This window comes from Neltuma alba, unplaced genomic scaffold (genome assembly GCF_004799145.2).
Source record: "Neltuma alba isolate B1F8T4 unplaced genomic scaffold, ASM479914v2 tig00007538_pilon, whole genome shotgun sequence".
Classification (NCBI taxonomy): domain Eukaryota; kingdom Viridiplantae; phylum Streptophyta; class Magnoliopsida; order Fabales; family Fabaceae; genus Neltuma; species Neltuma alba.
Window position 1 is genome coordinate 89,294 of NW_021634808.1, and position 9,284 is coordinate 98,577.

At 36.9% G+C, this 9,284-nt stretch overlaps 2 protein-coding genes across 8 annotated transcripts; one reads left to right on the forward strand and one right to left on the reverse strand.

The window, feature by feature from the left end:
• Positions 1-1,449: 1,449 nt before the first annotated feature.
• Positions 1,450-3,445, forward strand: LOC114752775 (eukaryotic translation initiation factor 5). The gene has a single exon (XM_028941474.1). It carries the CDS (start codon positions 1,806-1,808, stop codon positions 3,120-3,122), a length of 1,317 nt encoding a protein of 438 aa, XP_028797307.1. The 5' UTR covers positions 1,450-1,805; the 3' UTR covers positions 3,123-3,445.
• Positions 3,446-4,609: 1,164 nt separating this feature from the next.
• LOC114752776 (uncharacterized) lies at positions 4,610-9,079 on the reverse strand. Of its 7 annotated transcripts, none has more exons than XM_028941480.1 (11): positions 8,937-9,079; positions 7,999-8,040; positions 7,845-7,902; positions 7,283-7,492; positions 6,754-6,825; positions 6,577-6,644; positions 6,334-6,484; positions 5,879-5,959; positions 5,690-5,776; positions 5,078-5,165; positions 4,610-4,630 (listed from the first exon to the last, which is right to left on the reverse strand). In XM_028941480.1, the coding sequence occupies exons 4-10, from the start codon at positions 7,394-7,396 to the stop codon at positions 5,088-5,090; spliced, it is 651 nt and encodes a 216-aa protein (XP_028797313.1). In that variant the 5' UTR covers positions 7,397-7,492; positions 7,845-7,902; positions 7,999-8,040; positions 8,937-9,079; the 3' UTR covers positions 4,610-4,630; positions 5,078-5,087. The 7 variants fall into 7 exon arrangements, with proteins under 7 accessions (XP_028797313.1, XP_028797309.1, XP_028797314.1 ...); XM_028941476.1 differs by having other exon boundaries at positions 7,803-7,902; XM_028941481.1 differs by having other exon boundaries at positions 7,845-7,905.
• Positions 9,080-9,284: the final 205 nt, after the last annotated feature.

Below are 9,284 nucleotides of genomic sequence, written 5' to 3' on the forward strand. Positions count from 1 at the left end.
AGAAAATATTAGCTGAATAAAATAAAATGATCCATAACAAATTATTAGGATAAATAACTTAAATCTCTTTTCAGACAAAATTATAACTAGCATTATATGTATTTGGCAGGATCACACAATGTTTCATTCCATCATTTTTAATTTTAAGTAAATTTCATTATTTTATAAAATATATATTTAAAATAATATTTTTGACATTTATTGATTAATATTACTAATTATGCGCAAATATATTTTCTATGACGAATGCTTTCCATCACAAGAGCCAAAGAATAAAAATCTAAAGATAAGAGCTGAATTAGCATTTAGCACAATTATCTTTTGTTAATTGAGACCTTAATTAATCAATTAATTAATTAGGTCAATCAGGAAATTATCTGGGAAAAATCGTGAAGGAAGGGTTTGGTTTCTCCTTCTCGAGCGTCTATATATATAGGAACAGGCAGGAGGGACGTATCTTAACACACCGGCATTCATCTCAACCCTAGCCCTATCTTTCTCCTCCTCCAATCCCTTTCTAATTGCTTAACTCTCATTCTGCCGCATCGATTTTGCTCGATTGGCTGCAGGTACGAGTTTCTTATCGCTCATTTATTTTTATTATTATAGTTTAAACTTGTTAATCTGATTTTTTTGTTTTTTTTGTTTTTGGTTATAATTGTCGTCATCTTCTAGTTGAGCAAGCTTTGATCATATTCAGTTTCAGTTCTCGGTTGTATCTTTAACGCGTTTGGTTGATTGTTACCGATTTTATTTTATTTTTAATTCTGCGGACGCAAGCATCTGTCGTTAACAATCTCGGTTTTTGGTTACAAACCTATGTCTGCTTTAGGTTCAGGGGAAATCAATTCTGTTTCAGATTCATTAAATAAATATCTCTGTTGGGAATTATGAACCTGTAATCAGTTTTTGGGTTTTGCAATATTATTTCACGGTGCAGATTTAATGTGAGTTTTTGTCTGGGGGTTATTTTCGCTCGCATAGCGATGATACCCCATTTTCTTAAAATCCATTGGTGCCATTTATTGAAATCAGACTTGATGTGTTCGGGATAAAATAGATTTATGCTGTAAGCCGAGTGTAGTTCAGGGTTTCCAGATATTTTGATTTTGATTTGGCGAACTACTTCCGTAAATCTTGCTGGGAATCTAGACTCTTCCGTCGTTTTTTTATTCATTTTATAGATGTGGTTAGTGAGTTCTGACACACCTCTGTTCCTTAGAATTTATGCGATTATTATCTTATTGCCTTTCCCCGGATATGATGGGTGGAAAGATTGTGTTTTAAACTAGTCCTTGTTTGTACTTATCCTGTTATCTTCTTTTCGGTATCTTTCCTCTGTATTGAGCTATTAACAGTGCAAGAATTGTTGGTGTTTCTCACTTGAGGTTTGTTGCCATTTAAATAATTTTATGTACCCAAATAATAAGTCTTGTGTTTCTGACTTAGGATTCCTGCAAGTTTAGCAGATTCCTGAGTTGAAGGTGTTGCATTGAAGGCTTTTTTATGTCCGATTCGGCCATCATCTATTTGGGATCAGTTGGGTTGCTTGGAGAGTATTTTCCTTTATCCAGGAAAAAGTACAGACCCTTGCCTAGAAAAATCAGCTGCATGCATCTCGAGCCATATCAGGAATACCCTGAGTTCTGTGGTTGCTTCTCTTGGCAACCTCCTATAGTCACAGGAGGGTCTTCTTCCCAAGTCCTCACAGCCTTAACGGCCGACACTGCTGCTTATTGTCCTTCAAATTCCTCAATTTGCTGCTCTTGATATCCTGTTATCTTTTGTGAATTTCACTAGTCATCATGGCTTTGCAAAACATTGGAGCTGGAAACAGTGATGATGCCTTCTACAGATATAAGATGCCCAAAATGATTACCAAAATCGAGGGCAGAGGCAATGGCATCAAAACCAACATAGTTAATATGGTTGATATTGCAAAGGCTTTGGCAAGGCCAGCTTCTTACACAACCAAATATTTTGGTTGTGAGCTTGGAGCTCAATCCAAATTTGATGAGAAAGCTGGGACTTCTCATGTTAATGGGGCACATGATACTGCAAAACTTGCTGGTCTTCTGGAGAACTTCATTAAGAAATATGTTCAGTGTTATGGTTGTGGGAATCCTGAAACGGAGATCATGATCACCAAGAGTCAAATGATCCAGCTAAAATGTGCTGCTTGCGGCTTTGTGTCAGATGTGGACATGAGAGACAAGCTGACCACCTTTATAATCAAGAATCCTCCTGAATCCAAGAAAGGGTCCAAAGACAAGAAGGCGATGAGGAGAGCTGAGAAGGAGAGACTGAAAGAAGGTGAAGCAGCTGATGAGGAACTGAAAAAATTGAAAAAGGAGGGTAAGAAGAAGGGTTCTTCCTCTTCCAAGGATGGAACTACAAAATCAAAAAAGAAATCCACTGGCTCTGATGAGGACCGTGCATCACCTACTCATGGTCAGGTTCATGAGGAACCTCGTGTTGAAGAGGAAGAGGATCATGATGTCCAGTGGCAAACAGATACATCACTGGAGGCTGCTCGCCAGCGCATCCAGGAACAATTAAGTGCTGTGACAGCTGATATGGTTATGCTCTCTACGGAAGAGCCAGAGAAGAAGGCAAAAGCAGCTAACAAGGTTAATGGTGGGTCTGAGAATGGGACCTCAATGTCATACAGGTCTCTTGTTGAGGAAGTCAAATCTGATTTGCAGAAAGGTGTATCTGCGAAGGAACTTCAGCACCATTTAGCATCCCTTTCTGCATCTTCTCAGGAAAAAATGAGTGCTTTGTTTGAGGCCCTTCTTTCCGGCATTGAGAAAGGATTCGCCAAGGAAGTTGTCAAAAAGAGGAGCTACCTTGCTGCTGCTGTTGCTGGGGAGGAAGGATCGCAGATGCTATTGCTCCATGCAGTTGAGGACTTCTGCTGCAAGGGCAGTTCCAATGCTTTGAAGGAGGTTGCCTTAGTGCTGAAGGCACTTTATGATGCTGATGTGCTGGAAGAAGAGCACATAGTGCAATGGTATCAGAAAGGGCTCAAGGGAGATTCCAAGGACTCTAAGATATGGAAGAATGCTCAACCATTCATCGAGTGGCTTCAGAATGCAGAATCAGAGTCAGAGGAAGAGTAATGCGTTGTGCTTAGTTTGTCTTTGGTTCTATTTTGTTGCTTATGTCTTCAGTTTCAAATAAAGGGTCTGGTTGGCCCTATGTATGTGTTGAGCCTTGCTATATGGACTCTGATTTGTTGCATTTTATAGTCGACTCTGGTGGACCCATGCGGGGCTGAGACTCGTGCGTGTCTGTTACCATATATAATTCGTATTGCTTGCTTATGTTTGTCTTAAATCGTTGGGTCGTGATGTTATAAAATTTCCCTGTTTGGATGGTTTTCCTGAAGTACTTATCACGGTGTTTAGTTGATTGACACAATCTTCTGAAGATTACAGAGGTTGAAATATGGTTATCCTTGAGGAGAATATAAGTTTGTATCTTGGGTAGGATTTTAGCTTTAATGGTTCTGGCTGAAAAATGAAGTATATAATTGCTTGTTAGAAAATGTTATGCTGAAACACGTTGAAAATAGCAGTAGATTCTTATAGATGTTGCAAGTACTTGATCTGTGGGGTTCTCTGTTTTCATCTGAAAAATTGTGGAAAATGTTGAAAACTTGAGTGGGTTAATTGTTTCATTTGAAATTGGATTTGAAGTGTAACCTCAAATTTTTTGGCCAAACAAGATGGTACTTAATTGCAACGAATCTTTTGTATGGGGGGTAAATATTTTCTAGCTAGTTACATTATTATTCATTTTTCAAATCATTATGCAACGTATAAATGCATGCAAGTTGCCAAGTTATACAAGTAAAAAATAAAAATAACATTACCCTAGCAGGCTAAACACCTCTTGTAAGCAAGAATGATACTCTTCCGGTCCTTAATATAAGATCTATTTAACTAATTTGATTGGATTAAGAAAGTTAAATAAGTTAATTAATTATAAAAAATGTGACATGTTTTTCCTAAAATATCATAATAATCATCTTTTTTAATACCCCCTCCCTCTTCTACTTGATTATAGTTGAGGGAATATCTATAGGGGAATTTAGAAATATTATGGATCAAAACCAACTCAACAATTGGGTCCTATATTAAGGACCGGAGGAGTAATATTTGCATACGTAAACTTGTTCTTTCAGGTCAACGAAAAAATAATAAACCTACTCGAAACTGGGCCAAGAAACTCACAAGAATAAAATGTGGCTTTGATTGATTAATTCCCATTCTGTCAATTCAATTATGGAAACATAAGTTATCGCAGCAATGACTTTGCACCTAAATTTTCGGGGGGAAAAAAAGCAAAGAATAAAATAACAATATAATAATACATGTTATATGATTTTAACATTTGAGAAGTAAAGTATATGGCATTGTTAATATGTTTCCCGCCCCACCCATTATATCTACATATGTACAACCGTTGTCTCTGATTACATCAAATAATTTAATCGAAATGACGGCCTACTGAGTAATTGACCCTGCAATTCATCCTGCCTAGTTCGCCATCATAATCATGGAAATATTGAATAATCAATCCCCAAGTGACCATCGGATCAAGGAGTGCCCTTCACTGTGCTGGTCTGCTCCATCCACATCTTCTCATCATTAGCAATATCTTCATCCAATGTTCACAAAAAAATCACAAAGCACAAATTAAGTACAGTAATCAAATTCTCAATGTGAAGATCAGAAAGCAGAAATCTTTCAACATCTCAGCCTATATGATACCTTTGATCCTTACTATAAGCAGTAGTTGAAATATAATCTTAAATATAAGACCTCAATTCATTGTGTCTGCCATACTTATCATTATTTTCTTAAACTATCTCTATTGATTGCACATGTCAAAGCAGTTTACATCAATGCGTAGTTTCAATGCAAATGATTTAAGAAGATACTTTAAGGAAATCAACACATATTTTTGACAAATAACTAATTTAATTAATTTTCTTAATCCATTCAAATAAATTGGGTAAATCTTATATTGAGGACCGAAAACAATATCTCCACGTGATAGCAGATATTACCTTGAGACCTTTACAAGATATGAATGACACGAGACTGAGGCTGTTCCAACTCACTCTCCTCATGTTGCAGAATAGAGGAGTACTGATCCTGTTACGAAAGCACAGATCTAGCCTCAGAGAGAATAAACCTATGAATCAAATTCAAATCTGGAATGCTGTATATTTGTGCAAGAAATGTACCGGAAAAGCTTTTTTTTTTTGGTCCTTCCTTTCACTCAGATATAGAAAATTACTCAACAATCCTTGGCCAATCACGAAGGGTTTTCTTTAATCATGTAACCACACATTGAACCCTTGACATGTGGGAGAATCATTATCCTCAAACTAACATGGTTATAAAATATTATACCTATGTCTGGGTTCCACTTCCATTTTACACTCATTTTTCTTCTCTCTTTCTCTATTCTAGAGTAAGCAGTGTAGCAGACATAGATACTTCTAGAACTACATAAGATCCGAAGTGAGTCAGCAGTGATAGAAATTTCAAAATCAAGCATTAATTCCCTTGAATCAATAAAGATTTCTATTTCAGTTCATCCCTGGAGTTGAATACCACATTCAAGAATTGTGTTTGTCTACCACCTTAATAAGAAAAAGGTTAGATTAACCAACCTGGAATCGTCTCCTTTGGATAATGGTAAATACCTTTACCATTATACATACAGGTAGAAGTACTGCGATTGTTCTCATGAACAGAAACTGCAATCCATAAAAGTAAGATTTTCTTTTAGATTAATGACTGGCTCAGAAGTTGGTCAACTTTTTATTATCCGAATGAAAATACTCTCCATCTTCCTTTACCATATAAATAGTCAACGAGTATTCCCCTCCTCCACTGAGTATGATTGGAAGGGTATGGCGTAAAACAAGAAGAGCGATAAACTGAAAAGGATAAGGAAACAACCTCATGGTTAGTATGGTATGAGAAACATGCCTTTCTCATCTGATAATTTGCATAAAAGTAATGCAAATGCTCAGGGACCAAAAATGTGATCTAGAAAGTTATCCTAATACTCATTCTGTTTTTCTAGTTTCAAGGAAAAATTCATAGAGTTCAAATACTCTTTCATTTAAAGGAAGGAGGATGGAGAATAGAAGTAGTCTTTTAATTGTGAACTTGCACAAATGAGTATGGGGAATAAATAAAAAAAATGTAATATAGACTGCTCGAATGAATTTTTACAGTCTAGATCGGCTCAAATCAGCAAGACAATCCTTTCCCGTAAAAGAGGCATCAAGGAAGACAAGGAAATTACAATAATTGCAACAATGCGAAAGCAGACCAGGCTCCCTGTCGAGGGTACTGAGTATTCCTCATCAGTGTCTGAGAGTTCTCGATTAGCAGCAGCAAACATATCTATGAACTGATGATTTTGCAGATCCCTTCTGGATATCTCCCAGTTACCTCTGAGATGACAATGCCAAGACAATTGATCAAAGAAAAGAAAATACATAGAAACTAGGACTATGAATATGATGATGGATAAAAAGGATTTTACCTAAAATTCAATGGGGAATTACCATAATGGAATAGTGGAGGCGGTGCTGTATAACCGGGCTTGAATTGCTACAGTTACCGAAGCCCAGACAAATGAAGGAGCTTAAACAAAGCATGTGTTTATGACTATGAATAACTTCAATGAGAAAACAAGCATGCAAATACATTGATTACAGACCTGTTGGCAAATCTCACAGATAGTATCACCTTTCTCATTGCACCATCTTTGAACACATTTTCGATGTGCATACTACAATAATCAAAAGAAAAGGAAACTCAGATGGAACAAGCACCTAAACACCAATATTGAATCTTGTTCAGATAAACTCTAAAACCATACCAGTCAAGAGGCAATAAATAGATATATAACATTACAATAAGAATACCTTAGAGAAGCATATCTTGATTAAATTATGAATATAAGTTGACTGTTGAAGGCATCTAAGCTTACAATTTTATGATCAACACCTAGAATAAATTGGGAGAAATGAGCTAAAGCTCAAGGAGATGTTCATTTTGAAGAATGCACAGCATTACAACAATTATGAAATCGCAGCAAATTCTTTTGGCTGTGGAATTTGTGTGAAACTTGACAAATTAATCAGTAACAGAAATATAAATGATGAGATCTTACATGAAATATAAAGCAGTGCAACCACCTTTCAAGACTTTCACTGGAAAAGTATTTAATTACAAAGCACTCTTACCTTCAAACTGCCTCTACAAGAACAGGGAGGCTCCATGTTTGAGTCTTCATCCTCATCATGACATATCCGACACTGTACCAATTTATGGGTAGATAATCTATTTGCCCCATCCATTTCATGCAGAACTCAAATAGTTAATTAAGAAGGTTTTGCCGGCCACAAGCTCCTTCCATTTTCAAAATCAGGTTTCAGAGTAGCTTCGTTGAGTAGCTGATCAACCAAAAGAACATGATCTCTCAATGTTTACTAATAGCAAAAGAACTTAAAGTAAACTAGCAATTTGGTCCCTAAATCGACAAGTGTATTTAACTTCAATCTCCAAAATTAGTGAACACACTGATTGGCCCTCGAAAATGACAATCTCATCACACATTAGTCCACTTGGAATCTCTAAGCTACTTGACATGAGGACTATTATGCAACGAGTTTGTTATTTAAAACACTAACTTGTGTACTTAGTAATTAATGAGGACCCAAGTTAAATGGCTCCAATGATTCAAGTAAAAAATTGTTAGCTTACTTTATTTTCATCAATTCGCTCAAAATTGTATTTTCGACCCACCCATGAAGCAGTCTCTTTTTGTTTTACAGCAAGTCTCCGCTTTTCTATCCTTCAAGAGCTGCTACATTTGGCAGTTCATGAGCTTTGTAAAGAGGGGGAGTAAAAGAAGTAATGAAAGAAAATAACATCTAAACAGTCGTTATACAATATATACCTCTAGTGAAGTTGAAACTCACAACAAAGTACAGGAAAAGATCTGCAATAGGCACAAAGAATTCAATTCAACATGAATGAAGAGCGATGAGTCCATAAAACTTGAAATTTAACCGTTGAAAATGAAAATGAAAATATCACGTTTTTAATTATTAGGAAGCCAAAATGTTGTCATGTCAAGTTCAAAAATCACCCTTCGAGTACTCAAGTTCAGTTCCTTTTATTTTCTCTTGTTCGGGTAAGTCATATATGATTCCAGAACCAATTTCACCAACGGAAAATAATCAAAACAAGTAACCACTCAGACTGTTTTATTCCAGTTCCACTACTGCGATGAATTTTTATGACAATTGTATTTGATGAACTAGTCAACGGAGAAGTTTTTCAAAACAAAAATAAACACAATCGTGCTTTCAAATAGCATTTATAACGACAGAAAGGTGTCACTAGTGCAAGAACACAGCAGTAGAGCCGGCAGAAAAGCACCATAAGCCCATGAAGAAAAATTCTAAGGTACATTGCAAGTATAGACCCAATTGACATGCCCACTTTGAAGAAATCCTATTGCTGCGTTGATCGGAGACGGGGGCCACATGCAATGCACGAAAGAATTTTTGAAGTAAAGCACAACAGCCGAGAATCACATAGCTGAGGAATCAGAAAGAACAGAAGAAACAGAAACCTAATGGCAAGTGCTCACCCTCTATCGACTTAAAAAACCTCGATATTTGGGGAAGAAAATCTTCAAGACAAAAGGAAGGAATACGAAAGCAAGCCCAATTCAGAAAATGTAGCTCGATGAAATTACGAAGAACAGAAATCAAGCTATAAACATAACCCACACTCAAACTGGGAATCCCGTAAATGTAGAAGAAAACCCAGAAAGTTAGACCAAGAGGCTCGAAAAGGTACGACGAATCAGGAAAGGATAATACATACCAAGGAAAAAGAGACTTGGAGAAAACGAAATGGGATTTTCCGATAGAGAAGAAAGCTGAAGCCTTTACCCTACAGCGGACTCTGATCCTTAAAACGACGCAACAGATTGAGTGTTGTCGCGGTCGCAGCCTCGCAGGTAACTCCAAGGAGCCATTACCAAAGCCGATGCCAGTAGAAACCCGAGGTGCGGACGCGCCCATATGAGCACGCGCGAACCAAAAAAATGGTAAACAACAGTTCCTCTGCTTTTCCGCGTATCGTGGTGTCGTGTCGTGGCGTGTTCGCGGTTGAAATGAGCGGTCCAATTGGGACCTTTGTCAATTTTTTCATCTAAACAAAAAGAGGAAA

Coding starts and splice junctions, on each gene's coding strand:
- LOC114752776 (XM_028941482.1), bottom strand. CDS start 7,396: ATGGATGGGGCAAATAGATTATCTACCCATAAATTGGTACAGTGTCGG. Junction 6,645..6,753: donor TCTGTGAGATTTGCCAACAG/GTCTGTAATCAA, acceptor CGGTAACTGTAG/CAATTCAAGCCCGGTTATAC. Junction 5,960..6,333: donor TTCGCATTGTTGCAATTATT/GTAATTTCCTTG, acceptor TATCCTTTTCAG/TTTATCGCTCTTCTTGTTTT.
- LOC114752775 (XM_028941474.1), top strand. CDS start 1,806: ATGGCTTTGCAAAACATTGGAGCTGGAAACAGTGATGATGCCTTCTAC.